Genomic DNA, 18,013 nt, shown 5'->3' with positions numbered 1-18,013 from the left:
GAGGCCGGGGCCACGGGCTCAGGGTCCCAGAGCGGAATCACCGGAGGTGCCGGGGCCTCGGGTGGGGAGGGCCGGACCGGTGGCCTCCGCCCGGCCCAGCGCCCGCCCACCCCGCATCGTCCCATGTCGCTCACAGCCATCTCTCTCTCTCACGGCTTTTGCAAACACCTTGGGGCGCGCAGGCGGCGGAGGGCACCGTGGTCATGCCACTTTCTGTCCCCCATGCAGACGCGTACCCCAACTCCGAAGTCGTCTACGTCTGGACCAACGGCACCGCCAAGTCGGTGGTGGTAGCAGAAGACGGCTCCAGGCTGAACCAGTACCACCTGATGGGGCAGACGGTGGGCACGGAGAATGCCAGCACCAGCACGGGTGAGCCGGGCCGCGCCCCGTCTGGGGGAGCTGGGGGGCCGTTGCACGCCCCGCGCCCCGTCTGGGGGAGCTGGGGGGCCGTTGTACGCCCCACACCCCGTCTGGGGGAGCTGGCAGCCACCGAGCACACCCCACGTCACCCTCCTGCACCCACCCCCGTGGTCTAGGGCACAGCTCTTGCACGGTGCTGGCAGCCAGGAGCCCCTGAGTCGCCCCTCCCTACAGCTGCCCGCAGAGACACCAGCTCTGTCAGTGGCTTTAGGGGCCATGCGAGGCCTTAACCTGCGGCGCCTCCACCCACGTGGGCCCGGGGGCCGCATGGGCCCTGAGGGAACAGCCCCCGCGCCCAGCGCTGAGGCCCGGGCCACACTCCCGCAGGACGGGCCACACTCCTTCCTGCACATACCCCGCTCCCTGCTCTCCTGCCCCTGCTCCGGGCGTCCAGAGAGTCCCCTGGGTGGGCTCTGGGAAGCACAGCCGGCAGCATAGAAATAGCCGGGGCCGCTGAAGAAGGAGTGTGCGCTGTCACAGCCACGCGTGCGAAACAGGTGGGCGTGCAAAAGGACGCGATGCCTCCCTCTCCTCAGCCTGCGGGGCGTGTCCTCGGACGCCTCCTGGCCACGGTCCCCCAGCTCGGTGTGACCAGGGCAGGGACTTCCGGGCTCTGGAGTGTCACCACACGGCCCAGCAGGAAAGCATAAAAAGGATGGAGTGAGTTCTGACCCCCTCAGGACACCCCCAGGGAGGCCTGGTCAGCCCCCTCCCGGTCAGCACTGCCCACGCCCGGAGCCTGGCCGGGCCGGGAGGACAGGGCGGTGGCCTCTCCTGTGGTCACCATGCTGCGTGCAGCACCAGAGGACAGGGCCGGTGTCATGGGGAGGAGCGGAAGGCAGCTCGGCAGGAGCCGGCGGGGGTGGCGGTGCTCCGGGCGCTGCGGTTTGCCGTGGCGTCGCCGGCTCTCTGAGATTTTACGAGCGAGGTCCCTGTCCCGATTTGCTTTCTAAAACGCCGGTCGTTTCTCTTTCCCATCGTCTGAGAGCGACCTCTGCCCTCCGTCCCAAAATCAAACAAAACGAGCAACAGTGGAAATGCGTTCGAGGCAGGAAAGATTTGAAACCCCACGACGAAGAATCAGGGGTGCCCTCCGCTCAGGCGCCGCGGGAGGCCCGGTCCTGCTGCTACACGCACCGCGGCCCTTCCCTGTGCCCCTGGGTTTTCCGGGGGCCCCTCTCCCCTGCTCTCGCCCGGCTGGGGCCGCGGGGACGTGGGCACTGCCACACCCCGGCGCCGGCCACTGCTGAGCACCGCGGGCTTTGCTGAGCCCTGGGCCTCGGCTCCAGCAGCAAACACCCTCAGAGCCGTGTTCAGTCTCAGACGGCCCCACACAACCTGCAGACCACCCCGCATTGGCGGCCCCACTGGGGTCTGCTCCAGGGGGACCCCAGGCCTGGTCCCCCACGTCCACAGGTCAGCCAGGCTCCCTGCCCACACCTTCCACTCCTTGCAATGTAGCCAAAGTCCTCACCTCGGCTCAGTTTGGCCGTCACTTCTCGAAGCTCCTCCCCGTCTCCCCAGGGAGCTGCACGGCCAGGTAGCACCGGAGACCCCCACAAACAGCCCGTCGCGCCCCCCACCGCCAGCACCCTGCACTCCTTACCAGTTCACCGTCAGGGCGGCATCGTTGTCAGCAATGAGCGGGAGGTCCCCGCTGGCCTCCCACACGGCCAGGCAGACCCACAGAAGGCAGTGGGACATGGCCCCCGCCGTGCCCGAGCTCCCCGGCAGGGACGGGGCCCGGCCCGGACCCTCGGCCGCCAGGCGCCTCTGCTTGTCACCAGCACCGCCTGGGCCGGGCGAGCACAGACCGGGCGGCGATGTCCCCGAGTTCTATCCAGAGAGGCTAAATCCTGAAATCCCGGTGGCAGTGGCAGCCGGGGGCGGGGGCAGAGGCACAGACTGCGACCCGGGATTAGGAGGGACACGGATCTGATTTGCCCAGAAGCGTCTGCCAGTCGCGGCTCTTCAGAGGCTGCGGGTCACAGACTTGCTTATGAAATGCCCGCTGAGAAACCCGTGCGTCCCCCCAACCGCCTCTCCAATCTGCCCAGTAAATCTGTGTCCAGGGGCGGTGGCGACGGCCAGGCCAGGGATGCCCAGGGGGCCGTGGGCGGGCGGCGCTGACCGGCTGTGGTCCGCTGCCCGCAGGCGAGTACACCGTCATGACGGCCCATTTCCACCTGAAGAGGAAGATAGGCTACTTCGTCATCCAGACCTACCTGCCCTGCATCATGACGGTCATCTTGTCACAGGTGTCCTTCTGGCTGAACCGAGAGTCCGTCCCAGCCAGGACCGTGTTTGGTGAGTGTCCGCGGGCCAGGCCTGGGCTGCTGTCCCGTGACCGCCTCTGACCGCCCCCAGAGCCACAGCCTCCGACTGCCCCCAGAGCCTCAGCCTCTGACCGCGAAGGGCCGTCTGTCTGACCTGCCTCTGGAGGCGCGGACTGGCCCGGGGGGCGCCCGGCGGTGAGGGTCAGGGGTCACCGCTTCCGTTCCAAAAAGCCTTTCGCTGGCAGGGTGCCTTTTTTGAGGTTTAAAATTGCCAGCAATCTGTCTTAAGTCAGATTTTGCTAGAATTTTCACAGGTCTCACCAAGTCTCATTTTGGGTGTTATCAGGCAGTTTTCTATGAAAGGTGTGTCACTTACAATTAACCCCCCAAGTGGCAATCAGTGTGTCATATGTGATGTGAGCAATGGATTCTATATATAAGGTATAGGATCACATGTGTGTGATCACACGCACGATACACATGTGTGCACGTGGCAGGTGCACATGTACGCTACATGCATTCATTCACACATGGTACATGTAAGTGCAGGTGATGTTTACAGACACTTATGCTAAGCATGTGTTTGCACATGACACCCATATGTACACAGGATACGTACATGTATGTACTAAGCGTATCCATGCGCATGATTCATGTAAGTGCAGGTGATTGGGCACATGTATCCTAAGTGTGTGTTTGTGCATGGTGCATGCATGTGCATATGGCGTGTACACATACATGCTACGTGCATTCACGCACGATACACGTAAGTGCAGGTGATGTTCACACACGTATTTACTAAGTGTGTGTTTGGGCGTGACTCGCGTACGTGCAGACGTGTGCACAGGTCCACGTACATATCAAGCACCTAGCGCACCATCCACATCGCTGACGACTGTTCCGCCCATTGGTGAGAGGCGTTTGCCGGTGACCGTTTGGGGGCCACGTCTTCCCGCCTGCAACGCGGGGCTCCTGGCTCAGCTCTACGTCACCCCTTCCTCACCGTCACACAAGGAAGCGGGACCTGCCCGTCCTCACGTGCCCTCTGGGGCATTTGCAGGAGGCGTGGTGCCCCAGCTCTTTAGGGGATTTGAGGGGGCACAATGCTGTAAGGGACAGCTTGTCCCCTCTGGGAAATCCTCAATCACATTGGGAGGTTAAGGACCCAGGAAGGCACACGAGGCCTGTTCCAGGCCCCGCACGGGATGCCCCTCCCGGTACAAGGATTGTGGGAAGAGTCAGGTGCCAACTGTGGTGTCGCTTAGCATTAAGTCCAGCTCCAGGCTCCCGTCCGGCCGCCGGGAGCTGCTTGACTGTGGCTGCGCCGTGGCCGCCTCCACGTGGCCTTCCCCCGGCGTGTGCGTCCGTGATGCTGGTTATGTTTTAATGGCCTCATTTTAACCTGGCTACTTCTTTAGGGGCTGTTTCCAGGTTTCGAGGGCACGTTTTGAGGTTAGGATCTCAACGTGTGAGTTTGGGGAGGACACAGTGTGGCCCACGCAGAGCAGACGTGGCGGGAAGGAGGGCAGGGGCCCGTGGAGGCCGTGCGGGCTGGCTTCTCACTCGCCAGCTGGAGAACTTGGGTCCATTGCTAACTTTTTAAATCGTTAAGCTTCTCACCTGCAAAACGCGGATAATGACACCCGGGCAGAACATAGCCCAGACCGGAGATGGTGCTTAGGAGCCTTAGGTAGCTTGGTACCTGCCAGACCAGTGTCCTCGGCCAGCGTCACCCTCTAAGTGGGCAGCTCGCTGTACAGTCCCTGCAGGTTTCCCAGAGGCCAAGGCAGAGGGTCGCGGCCCCCTGCACGGCCGCCTTGAAGGAGGGGTCGCAGTCTCGACTGTGAGCCAGTCCGTGGCACCGCTGTGCCTCGAGCTCAGACTTGTAACGCGCACAGCAGACCTCGGCGGAGGCGTCCGCGGGCCCGCAGGAGCGTGACCGCCCCGTCTCGGGGGCGGCCGTGCACAGACGCCACTCCTCGTGCATGGTCAGAGGGCCACGGGACAGTCAGGGTCCGCGGGCCAGTCGGACCCCGGCGCCCGCCTCCCGGACTCATGAGCTGGGGGAAGCGGGTGGTCCACAGACGGACGGACCGGCCGACGCGCCGAGTGCTGCAGGTGCAGTGGCTCTGGCTGCGGACGAGCGGCCGGTGCCTTTCCTGTCCCTGCCTGTCACCCTCGGGGGGTCGCGTGGGGTGCGGGTGCCCCGTCTCTGACCCGCCTCCGCTGTCCCCCGCCCCGCCGCCAGGCGTGACCACAGTGCTGACCATGACCACCCTCAGCATCAGCGCCCGCAACTCCCTGCCCAAAGTGGCCTACGCCACGGCCATGGACTGGTTCATCGCCGTCTGCTACGCCTTTGTGTTCTCCGCCCTCATCGAGTTCGCCACCGTCAACTACTTCACGAAGAGGGGCTGGGCCTGGGACGGCAAGAAGGCCTCGGAGGCCGCCAAGATCAAGGTACGGCCTCGCCCCCTCCTCACGCGCTCGGCCGGGCACGCCCGCCACCGGCCACCACGGCCACCGCGGTCCACCCACCTCCCGCCGCCCCGGCACGCAAGGCGCTTACGCGTCTCGCTCACGACCGGCCGGGCCCCTCGTTGCTCTGAACCCCAAGCCTCGCCGAAGCCGGAGGCTGGGTGGTGGCCACGGTCCCCCCGCCTGTCCCGGGCCCGCCCGTCGTCAAGCCTGCCGTCCACTCCCCTGCCCGCGCCTGCCACGTCGCTGTGCACTGTGCCTGCTCGAGGTGGCTACAGGTCACACGGGGAGTGCAGGGCGCACGGCCCCGCCGAGCAGCCACGTGGCCCCGGGGACGATGGCGGGAAAAGCGCGGCTCTCGGCACAGCGATCGACCGTCGAGCGTCTAGGTGGCCGGGGCTGAAATCGAAGGGGACCGAAGGGGAGGGGTGCACAGCCCAGCGAGACGAGCGCGTCCGGGGGGGAGATGGGACCATGACACGTAGGGCGGCACGGGACGAGCGGCCGGCCACGCCACCCCGCAGACAGAGAGCTGACGGACTGACCGACAGGCGGACGCGAAGGCAGAGCGCAGCCTGTAGGGAGCCCCAGCCAGGGGCTCCGTCTGGACGGCCCAACACGGCCGTCCCCTTCCCTGTGGGCAGTCGGAGGTCCTGAGCTGACCCGGCCCGTCTCGTCCGTCCGCCCCGAGCGCCCCGAGTCCCCCCCACACCCTCGCAGCCAGGAAGACTCCCCTCCACATCCCGCTGCCCAGCCGGAGGAAGGTTTAGCAGCCCCGTCCTGGGGCCTCTCGGGGACAAGGGAGGGGGGACGTGACGCATAGACACCTCGACAGCAGGTGCGTTCGGGGGCGGGAACGAGCGGCCGCCCTTGACCGAAGCGTGTGGACTTGATCGCGAGGACGAGGGGGCGGGGGGTGTCTGGGGGAGGGCAGGAAAGGGGCGTGGACAGAGGGGCCACCCCCCCAGCACCGGCCCATGTTGCCGGGAGCTGAGTCTCGTGTGGCCGTGTGACGTGGCTGGGGGACCGCCATGTGTGAGCGAGGGGAGCGGACGGAGCCCACCGCAGAAGCCGAGGCCGTCAGCCTCTGTCTGTGAGTCCAAGAGGAGGCTGGGCTGGGGATCGGGGGGCCTGAAGCGTCGTCATGTGGTCCCCCCACCGCTGCCGGCCTCCGCATCCACACTCGGCCCCCGTGGGTGCTACGTGCCATCGGTGTGGACGGCGACCGGGGGACGTGGGCTGTCAGATCCCACAGCAGCAGTGGCCTTAGAGAACAAGCCGCTCACCTCTACACACCTACAGACTGCATGGCTGCGGGCGCCCAGAGGGGGTGGTGCGGGGCCCGGCCCCGGGGCAGAAAGGCCGCAGGCAGGAGAGGCGTCGGGCACACGGCGCAGCTGTCCGCCCACCCGCGTCAGCCCCTCTTGCTTAGAAGAGACAGCCCTGGGGAGGTGGCCTTGTTGTCACATGCTGGGGCCGCCAGAGCCAGACAGCCGGCCAGAGTCGGGGGGAGGATAGCTGTGCGGTGGCCGCGCGTGTCCTTCCGTGGTGGACGCGCATGTCCGTCCGTGTCTTGCGTGTTCTCAGGGGGGCTGCAGTGAACACGGGGTGCACGGACCTCTTCCAGACAGCGATACGTTTCCTTTCATTTACTCTCCTGCGTTTTCCAGATTTTATTGAACGAGACCGAATTCCTTTAGTTATGAAACAGAATTTTCCCAACATTTTACTATGTAGATTTTCAAATAGACAGCAACGTTTAAAGAATTTTCTAGTGAAAACCTGCCGTTAACAGTTTAGTATGTCTGCAGCACCATCTGTCAGCTACCTATCATCCATCCGTCCACCTGTCTGTCAACCATTACCTGTCCAGCATCATCATCCATCTATCATCTATCTGTTATCCATCATCCATCCACCTACCGATCACGCATCCGTCCGCGCACCATGCAGCCTCGCCCGGCCCATCAACCCGTCTCATGCACCTGCGATGCCTTTCAGCGTAAGCAGGGGAGAGAGCCCTTCCCGCTAAACACCGCACTTCGGCGTGCAGATCGGGAACTAGCGTTCGGTATTTTTGACCGTTTGACTCTTTCAAGCGAAATTCACATAGTGTGAGAGGCACAAACCCTGAGGGTACATCCGCAGAGCGCTGACAAACACGTTCACCGCGTGACCAAGCGGGGTCACCCCCGCCTCGACAAAGGCCGCCTCCGCTCCGGTTTGTCCTCCGCCGCGGACTCTGCCCGTTGTAGACGTCTGTGCTCACGGCCGCGCGGGGGAGACTGCAGGTGCGCAGGTCTGTGGAGCCCCCTCCGCCTGCGCCGAGCTGACACCCCCTCCGCCGTGAGACGCAGCCCGAGGACCCTCAGAGGCGAGCAGACGGCGGCCCCCACGGGGCGCGCCCTTACGTCCTTATTGTGTTTTGCAGAAAAAGGAGCGTGAACTCACGCTCAACACGCCGACGAATGCTTACACCACCGGGAGGATGACCCACCCCCCCAACAGCCCCGAGGAGCCGGCCCCGGCCGGGGCCGCCGACGCAGCCTCCGTCCCAGGAAACTCTTCCGAGGACAAGGCCCCCGACAGCAAGAAGACCTACAACAGCATCAGCAAGATCGACAAAATGTCCCGGATCGTGTTCCCGGTCCTGTTCGGCACGTTCAACTTAGTTTACTGGGCGACGTATCTGAACAGGGAGCCAGAGATCAAAGGGGCCGCCTCTCCACAGTGACTGCCACCCCGGCCCCGAGAGACGCCCCCCCGTCCCGCACGATGGCACCCGGACTGGCTGGGCACGGGGGGCCCCCCCGCACCTGCGCTCGCCCCTTCGGGAAACGTTTGCATGTTTAATACTATGTGCGAGTAACATTGCCTTGATGTTCCTACATTTGACGTCGGGTGTTGTGAAGATGTCACGTTGATAACACGACGCGAGGGACTTTCTAGGACGGTAGGAAGTGACGGCTCTGACCCTCAGATGCCCCTTCTCTCGCACCGACGGTTTACAAAGATGAGTCTATTTTTAACCGTTCCGAGCATTACCTGACAACGTTTTTCTACACTTCGAATGTCATTTCATACAAAATTTCCCAGCAGATAAATATTTTAGGAAACGCTTCCTGATGACGACTTGACCAACTCTTGCAAGAAACAAAGACCAAAAAGAGCACATTTTTTCATGAAAAAGGACAGCGGACATTTGTGTACAAAACTAACTGCCTTTGATAATCCTTACTGTTCCGAAATTAGACAGCCCTGCATGTCCCCACTTTAAGAAGTAGAATAGGCAAATGTGTCTGCAGACGAATTTAATAACAGAAACCTGCGGGGTATTACAGTAACAGATAAAATATTTCCCCGAGGAAAAATTTTACTGCTTAGAAATGCTGCGGAGGCATAAACTTATTTCTCTCCCCCGACTCCCCCCCGCCCCCCAAACTGAACAATGACCAAGAAAGGGAAGATAAGGGAAAAAGGCGAGTTGACAGTCCCGGCTTCTGGCCCGTGCGTCCACCCACACCGCCTGTCTGGAGCTGACCGCCTCCCGCTGCAGCCAGTGTGTCGTGCTTCAGTGGTGACAAATCGTGATCGAGTCACTTTCCGTCTTATTTCCTTGTAATTCCCGCTCTGTTAGCTTTTGTATATGAACCGTTCATCGATAAATAAATGTTCATTAAAAAAGGAAAAAACGAACCGACCTCGTGGACGAATGTTATTCTCTGAAAAAATAAATCGTGTTTTGGCGGGCTCACTTCCGAAAGATGACCCGAAGGAACCCCGCGATGACACCGTTTGGGGAATGAAAGCTCCCCCTGGGCAACTCGCCCCCGGAGCGTCCCGCTGGGTGAGCGTGAGGGCAAAGCCACAGCCCTGCCCCCCTCGGACGTGCCGTCCCGAGGGTCTCCACTCGGGGGCTCCCCACCCCGCGAGCGTCCCCAAGGCGGGTGCTGGCTGCGGGCAGGGTGGCTGCTGGGTCCCCTTTGGTGCCTGCCCTCCGCTGTCCACGAACGGTGGCCCAGGAGGCCCTGCCGTGGACCATCCGCCCACTGTCGGAGGAGGCACCCCGAAACGCACGTGGAAGGCACGCTTTCCGTGACCCGCTCGGAAATGCAGACGTGGGGTCACGGCCGTCCGCCAGCTGCGTCAACGCCGGGCCCCCCAACACTGACCCCCGCATGCTATAAGTCGGGTCCGAGTGAACACACACTCTGTAAGCGTCTCGGGCCCGCAGAAGGCGACGTCCTTCACGTCAGCCTGCAGCGACATTCCCAGCAAGGTCTCGGCTTCGTCACGGAAAACTCGAGCTCTGCCGAGTGGGTCCCATGCAGACGAACCCGCTGTGTTGACATGCGGCTCAGTCTCAAGTCTGCTGAATATTCAGTAAGGGAAAGATCCTATTTTCTGCTCTCTGATTTCGTACTGTAGATATTTGAGTGTTTGTTATTTTTAACGAACGCATAAGAATCACCTTGGGAAAAATGATAACAAGGCAAGAAATGAAAAACTTTGAAAATCATTATAAATCACAGTGCCCTACTTTTAAAATCATGGTAATTAAACGTGTCTCTATTGACATTGCCGTAAATAGAAAGAATATTCTAATAAGTCAGCAATCAGCCTTCGGTATTTCTCAGGAACCTATGCATTTATCTAGGGCTTTGGCTAAAGTTAGCCTAAATGATTTTCTACCATAATTGGGTTAAAATGCTGCTAGGTGACCCTCCAAGTTAAAACGCCACAGCAGACACCCCACCGAAGCCTGGCGAGGAGGTCGTGAAGCTTCTAGCCTATTTGCTATGTTAACGCCTTAGAAATAGTCTGTCTCCTGTGGGACAACGTACAGGGACAGGAAAGTCAGAAATCTCTATTTCACAAGCGGGGGGTCGAATCCCGGAGGGGCGAACCCATCGGCTCAGCGCGCATGGCGCACGAGGAGCACACGCAGGCCGAGGGGTCGGTTCTCATCACGACCACGTGCTCGTGGAGCCCGGCGGTTGCTTCCAGGCGGAAGCCCACTTAGAACAGACGTGGAACCTGAAATGGAAAATCTTGTTTCCAGCCCCGGCCGCATGATTATGTATTAAGAGCGCCCTAGATAATGTTGTTTTCCCATGGGAAACATGACCTTTAAGTCTGTGTCTTATGTAACGATTCTGTGCTTCTGTGATAGAAGGGGCTGCTCTCGACAGATGGACTCGTCGGGGTGCCCTGTCCGTCCCCTCCCCGACTCGAGACAGACGGAGACAGAGAGAGACAGGATGGGGGACAGTGCGGGAGGGGAGAGAGACAGAAGCCCTGGAGCCCAGTGTCCCGATGTGATTGGACTCGTAAATGCCCTGCAGTGGAAACAGCATTTTGAATGTTTAAAACTTGGTCTCGACGTCTGTCTCACAGCACGAACACGTCTGGACCAGTCGGCGCCACAAGCAAACCTGGGGGGTCCCTGGCCACGATTACTCTGGCCATCGCAGTGACTTAGTCATGAGCCTGTTGACTTAGTCATGAGCCTGTTGGGCAAAGACCGGGGTGGGGTGGCTGGGGACAGAGGCTGACCGGTGTCCCAGAGTGGGTCATCCTGTCCACTTAAGTACCAAAGTCCACCAATTCCGAGGCCATCGCTTGGTGCTCATTCGCATGGGACATATTTACTTTCCTCCCGTGAACGTATGGAAAGTCACAAGACCTCTTCCCAGACCACTTGTCACTGGTGTTCCAGGTGTGTCCCTCCCAGTCCCTGGCAACTTTCCACACCGTGGTCCACAGCCCGTGACACAGAGCGGGCTCACGCCTCTGCACATCTGTCCCTCCAGGCACGATGACAGCGGGCCCTGTCCGAAGTCTGGCCATGAGAGGACCTCCGTCGACCCCTGTCCTTCAGGGGTGACCCAGAGCGAGGTCACAACATTCTGCTCTCTGCGCTCAGGTGGGACCCGCACACCGTACGGAGCGGGCTACGAACGCGGCGCGAGTCTTTCCCTCTTCGCCTCTGGTCCGAGGGGACTCTCAGGGGGCCATGGCTCGGGGCAGAGAAAGAACGGGCCGTGGCACGATGGAGCCATTGAGCCGCTCGCCTCTTTTGGAGGGAAAAACGATCAAGGTTTCCATGGGCTGAAACAGGACGTGAGTCTAAAGCGGGGTGAGGTGGCAGTGACCGGTGTGGCCTTGGGGCAGCAGGCGGGTCCCAGCTGTGCTGTGTCTCGGCGGGATCGACGTCACCGTCTTGGCTGTGACAATGTGCTGCAGTTTTTTGGGTTGTTACCCAGTACAGGATGGATGGGACGTGGCTGTGTTTGTTCCTTCGTACAAATTCATGTGAATCTGCAATTACATTAAAAAAAAAACGTTTAACTAAACGTTACAAGATTCTCAAAATTAAAAGAAACGCAGAGGGGAAAAAAAGACCAAACGGAAGTTAAATTGATACCTCGAGAAACCAGAGGATAATGACAGTTAAGAGAAAATAACTTTCAAATGGAAATTCTATGCCCAGAATAGCTACATTTTAAGAAAGAGAACACAGCGGAGACATCTTAAGGTTAATAAAACTTGAGGTTTTGAATGCCAAAGGATTCATACGAAAAGAAAGTCTAAGAAATGAAAAAAAATCCCGTTCAGATATAAAAAAAGAAATGTGGGCAAAAAGGGCCCAACGTGTCGATAAATCTAAACTCTCACGGAGCGCGCAAACATCGCCTCGCGTGTGGGGAGCAAACGGACGATAATAAAGTCCTGGACAGCGACAGCGTGCGACGTCGCGGCAAGAGGGGACCCCGTCGGTGTCAGAATGTTCCGTGCACGTCCGTCAGTCCGGTGAAGTGAAGCCTTCAATACTTTCGACTCAACCGCACGGAACCTTCATTAAAAGAGCCGATGGCGAGTGTTCAACATGTTTCACCGTGGATCTAAAATGAAAAGGATGGGAATGGGGGTGGCGGTCCGCTGCGCGGATGTTAAAGATTGTGACAAAGCAGAAGGAATAAATTCCCTGTGTTCCCAAAACGCAATCCCAAGCGAGCGAAGAAGACACACTGCACGGAGAAAGTCGATTCCCGGTGCCGACGTGATTCGTCTGGTAAAAGCGAAGGACTTGCTTAGCCCTTCTGTCCGAAGGAGAATATTTCCGTCGGGGAGAGATCACCGCTGCACACCTCAAACTAACATAATAGCGAACGTCGACTGGAATCGAACGTTTTTTCTCGAAAAGGAAAATAGTTTCAAATAGAACCCGACTCGGCTGCTATAGAGCAGAAACACTTGCAAAACCCAGAGATCTAAAACAGGCTGAATAGGAACATATCAGCGAAGACACGCTGTGCCAAGCAAATCAAAATTAGAGAAAAAAAAAAAAGCGGAGTTTCAACTCCTGACATCGGGCAAGGTAGCATTCAGGCACAAAATGATTAAACGTGGCAAACCATGATTAAAAGCAAAGGTTTAACAGAAAACCTAGAAATACACCGGAAAGTACATCCATCATCCACACAAAGCAGAAACTATGGGAAATGAAAGGGGACAAAGATACAGGTGCATAAATATTAGAAATGTCGATAAGCCGATATGAGGACAAAATAAGGCAAGAGAGTTAAGTAAGTAAAAATTTAGAAAAACTAAACAGAGTAGCGATGTAGGTCTCACGGATAACTATCTCGATGTTACACACTCGTAATCAGGAATATAATTTCTTCTCAGATATACATAGATCAGCTGTATATCTACTAATATTAGAAAATGTCGCGACATTTATAAAGTAGAAATTTCATCAATAACATTCGGAGCATAAGTAACAAAACTAGAAATTAAAACAAGATTTGAAAAGCCTCTTCCCACTGGAAGTTTAAAAGTTCTTCTATTAAATAATACAAGGATGAAAAGGAGATACAAAAATCGACAACATTTCTAAAACTCAAGTGTAATTGAAAATTAAATTACGTAAAAATCCTTGGGATACATTTAAGGTGTAGCAGAAGAAAATCCATGTTCTTAAACGCTTATATCAATACAAATGAAAATTTTAACAAAATTTAATTCCCACTCAAAAAGCTAGAAGTAGAATGGCAAACTAAACCAAGAGAAAGTAGGTACTTACAAGGTAAGTGAAATACAGACAAAGCAGAACTTAATTATATAGAGCATATAGAAACAGTAGATCTAACTAATGAATTAAAACTCTAGTGATCGCTACAATGAAACATACAAACCACTTAAGAAAAAAATGGAGGCATACACAAAATAAGAAATACTACTACTTTACAGAGATCCTGTGAAATAAGTCAGAGAGACTACTTACTTAGTATATCCGTATTCAAAAACTTTTGAAACATAGCTGAAATGGACAATTTCTTGATGAAATACAGTTTAGTAAAATTGACCCCATTAGAGATAGAAAGTTTAAGAAGGCCATTTTTTTTAATATAAGAGAACGTTATTAAGAAACTGCTATACACACACACACACGTACACGCACACGTGCACGCACACACACACACACACACACGGCCCAGATGTCTTCGCAGGGGAATGTTACTAAACTTCTAGAGATCATATAATCCCAACACAAATAAATTGTTCCAAAACATAGCAAATGAAGGAAAACTTTCAAGTTTATTTTCAGCTGCGTAAGAACGGTTTTGTATTATGAAATTCAGTAATATAATTCACTGTATTAATCATCTATAGGGAAAATTCATTCGATTATCTCCATCGATGCTAAAAAAGTCTGACAAATTTCAACACTCATTCCTGATTTTAAGAAATAACCCTCAAAATTTGTTATTTATGGGCATCTGCTCATTCTCCTTCTGTCCATCTGTCTGTCCGCCTCCCATTAAGAAGCCCTAGAGACCTTTTCTCCATGATTTGGAATTAGAAAGGGGTGCCCACAATTTCTTTTCCTCTTGATCATCACGCGAAAGGTGTTAGCCGCTGCAATTAGACCAACTCCTGGAGACGTAGCAGCTCCTGGAGACGTAGAAGCTGGACGATGTACTAAAGCTACCTCTAGTTGCAGACAATGTGGTAGCAAAACTGGAAAACACTAGAGAATCAATGATGAAATTAACTGGGACAGTAAGAGAATTCAGAACGCAAACAGTATATAATATAGTCTAAAAAAGGACATGTTTATGCGCATGAATAATAAGCAATTGGAAGAGAAAACACCATTTACGATAGAAATAAAAAAAAAGATAAAACTCTTAGAAATACACTTTTGAAAACTCTGTGTGAAATACTCACGAGCAAATAGAACAAATATCCTTCGTTATTGGGTAGGACCAGTCAGCGTCATAAAGAGGTCGGTTCTCCCTAAGTTGATGTATGCATTTAATAGAACTCCGATAAAACACAGCCCAGAAGATTTTTTCTGGAGCTTTACCAGCTGGGAGTAAAGTTAATTCTCAAATATATGTGAGAGCACGCAAAAATGCTTGAACAAGAGGACTAAGAGCTAATAACACTAGCCCAGTGGATATTAAAACAGCCCATAGTAATCAAAGTGCTGGTCCAGGCACATCGGTATAGGAGCAGCCACTGGAATTAGATGGAGGTTCACAAGCAGATCCAGGTTATATAGAAATTTCATATACGACGATGATGCGATTTCAAATCAGTGGGGCCAACTTGAATTTTTGAATAACTATGTGGGGAGTTCTGCGTAGCCATTTAGAAAATACCAGAATCGCATCCGGACCTTACACGGCACACAAGACTCTGCTCCAAATGGGTCGGACATATATGAACGTAAAAAGGGAAATCGCACAGGTACCGGAATAACTCAAAGTGGACCTCCTTCTTACTCGCTGGAGGAGAAAGGCTTCCATGTATGTATCCAAACTGAGATGCAATAAAATATCGATAAGTTTGATTACAGAAATATTTTTAAATTTGCACGATGAGAAAAATATTAGCCAATCGAATGCAAAATGACGAGTGGGAAGACATTATTTGCAATAAATACCATAGGAAAATAGCTATCTATGATATATAAAAATAGAAATTCTTAAACCCTGAGGACAAGGAAGAAGCTACCTTACAGAAAATCTTGCAAAGGGCATGAGAAGATGTTTACTAAAATAGAAAACGTCCATAAACATTTTTAAATGTTCAATTTTACCCAGAAGAGAAATGCAAAGGCAGATCGGAACTATGTCGAAATGTCGTTTCTCGCCTTGAAAATGCGCTGTACTGACAAAGCTAAGGAGAAACCATTCCACAGTCAGAATGAAAAATGAAGGAAATGTCCCTTTGGCACCGCGTGACTAAATGACACGTTCGCCCTTTGACCTAGAATTCTCGCATCTAGGAATTTACTCCAAAGGCTCAGCTCCAAAGTATGAAAATAAGCGGGCAGAGGCATAGGATTTCTGCCCAAAATACGTAACTGGAGTCTTATCAGGAGGGAATGGCGGACAGACCCTAACCGAGCTGCATTCTACAAAATCACTGGTCTCTACTGAAACTGTCGATGTTCTAAAAGACCACGAAAGGCCAAGAAGCTTCTAGATTAAAAACGCGCTAACGAGACGACGAGTGAATCGTGTGACCCGGGATGGGCTCTTGACTATGTGGGGGGGAAATGTTTATGAAGCGGCTGTTGGAACGATGACCAAAGTTAGACCAGGGACTGTAGATTAGGTCACATCGTATGGACATTTTTTGTATAAGTTTCTCTATGCTCGTGACTCTTTCAGAGTAAACGGCTTTAAAAATTGGGAGAAAAACTTGCGAGCTGACTTATATGGAAATGCAAGTGGCTTAGAACAGCCAAAAGAATAAATTCAGAGTACTAGAAATCATAGATCTCCACAATGATTTTGCAGCTCTAGTGCTTTTGCTTAAAGTGTGGAGTTGGGGCAAGCATGGATAAAGAAAACAGAGCCCATAAAAAGATGCATTCCTATCCGGCCACCTGATTTATGCAGATTCCGTGGGAACAAGATGCTGTTTTAAATAAATTATGCTGGGTCAGTCGGTTATCTGCACAAAAATGAACATTAACTCATAAACTAAATCATATGCTAAAGTTAGAAATGAAACATAGACTTAAGGGAAAGGCTTTCTTCTAAAGGCTCTCGTTGAAAACACAGATTATCTTTATGACCTCTGGGTGTTCAGTGCTTTGTTAAGTAGGACGCGGAGTGATCGTGTTCATAACACACTATTTGGAGACTGTCCGGGTAGCTCACGGGCTGAGGGAAGGATCCATCGCACTCACTCAGGAAAGGACTCAGATCAGAAACACAAAATGAGCTTCTCCAAACAGGAAGGAAGCAGGCTGCTAGTTTCAAAATGGGCAAAAGACTCGAATAAGCTTTTATAGAAGAAGATGATCCAGTGGCTGGTAAGAATTGGAAAGGAGCTCGGTGAATAAAACCAGAGGGAAATATCAGGATGCCTGTAATGAAAAAGAAAAAGAAGGTGGCAGTTCATCCAGGCCACGTGTGGAAGCCACGCAGCCAACGAGAAGGGTGACTCGAAACAGCCACTTCGAAAATCTCTACTAATATTTATTATCACTAAACATGCCTTCCCCATGAGCACCAAAAAATAGAGAGAGATGTTCAAATCTGCCCAATAATGCGTGGTGTATTGAATAACACAATGAAATGCCACGTGCAGTGATAAAAAAAAAAATCATGAATAACTGCTCCACGCAGCACCGGGGCTGCCTCGGGCAGACACCGTACTTGGTGAAACGAACCAGCTGTTAAGTAGAAAATACTGCCCGATTCGGTGTGAGATTCAAGAGCTGGCAAAAGCAGGCCCAAGTGACGGAGGACAGGACAGCGGTTCCCCAGGGTGGGCGTCGCTGCGACGCGGGGCGGGGGACAGCGTCCTGTGCCTCAGTCTGAACGCGGCGCACGCTCCCCGCACACCTGGGCGGGCGCGCGTGTAGCACCTCCGGCTGTGTGCGTTCGCCACGGCCGCGTCTCGCTGCGTGCGTGTCATCCCTTGGCCACCGCTTCGGGCGAGAGAGCGTTGTTTTAAACCGTGACCCGTCATGACCTGAGAAGCCCAATTCTGAGAGCGGGAGAGACGCCGCTTAAACAAAGCCCGGAAGCCATCGGGACGAGGCGGCTTCAGCCCCCCGCTCTCTGCGACCGCGCGCCTGCAGGAGGGGAGCCGAGGCCCCGGGAGGGCATCGCGGGGGTTCTCCCCGCCTCGGGGCGCAGCTGCGGCTCAGCCGGACCGGGCTGTGCCCAGGGCTCCCGGAACCCGGGCTCCGCCGCGCGGCGCGTGTCGCTGGAGGGTCCTCGGTACCCACGGGACGGCTCGTGCCCAGGTCGCGGGGGTCAGTCCCCAGCCCCCTCCTCCTGAGTCACTTTCTATTTCCCTTTCCAGGAACTTGGGCAACGGGATGCAAAGCCCGCGCCCAAGGGGAGCTGTCCGCCCGCCTGGTGCTGAAGGTGCAGAGCTGAGGGCAGGGGGAGACAGTGGTACTGGCATGTAGCCAGCTCCGCGCTTTGACCTCTCTCTCTCTCTCTCTCTCTCTCTCTCTCTCTCCTCCCCCCCACTCCCCCTCCCTCCTCCTTCTCCCTCCCTCTTCCCACTCCTTCCATCCTCCACTCTCTCCCTCACTCCACTCCCTCTCCCCCCTCCCCACTCTCTCTCTCTCTCTCTCTCTCTCTCTCTTAACTCTCTCGCCTCCCCTCCTCTCTCTCCTCCCCCCATACCCTCCCTCCCTCTCCTCCTCCCCACCCCTCTCCCCTTTCCCCATGGATCCCAAGCTAGACAAGGCTCAGATCCTAAAAACGCCGTTTTCAGATTCTGGGTGTAACCTCACGTTTTTTCTTCGCTCAACCTGCTCCAGAAGCTCATGCTGGATTTTGCCTTCC

General features: G+C 54.9%; 1 protein-coding gene across 1 annotated transcript in view; it reads left to right on the top strand.

The window, feature by feature from the left end:
• GABRA5 (gamma-aminobutyric acid type A receptor subunit alpha5) overlaps positions 1 to 8,067 on the top strand; it is a 45,321-nt gene extending 37,254 nt beyond the window's left edge. The window contains exons 9-12 of the mRNA XM_039853383.1: positions 229 to 372; positions 2,578 to 2,730; positions 4,948 to 5,159; positions 7,609 to 8,067. Coding sequence (XP_039709317.1) covers positions 229 to 372; positions 2,578 to 2,730; positions 4,948 to 5,159; positions 7,609 to 7,911 — 812 coding nt within the window. The 3' untranslated portion in view covers positions 7,912 to 8,067. The remainder of the gene's footprint in view (positions 1 to 228; positions 373 to 2,577; positions 2,731 to 4,947; positions 5,160 to 7,608) is intronic.
• The last annotated feature ends 9,946 nt before the right edge of the window (positions 8,068 to 18,013 follow it).

The sequence above is a fragment of the Pteropus medius genome, unplaced genomic scaffold (genome assembly GCF_902729225.1).
Source record: "Pteropus medius unplaced genomic scaffold, Ma_sr-lr_union100, whole genome shotgun sequence".
Classification (NCBI taxonomy): domain Eukaryota; kingdom Metazoa; phylum Chordata; class Mammalia; order Chiroptera; family Pteropodidae; genus Pteropus; species Pteropus medius.
The sequence above is the reverse complement of the archived record's forward strand: the minus strand, read 5'-3'. Positions and strand labels throughout refer to the sequence as shown.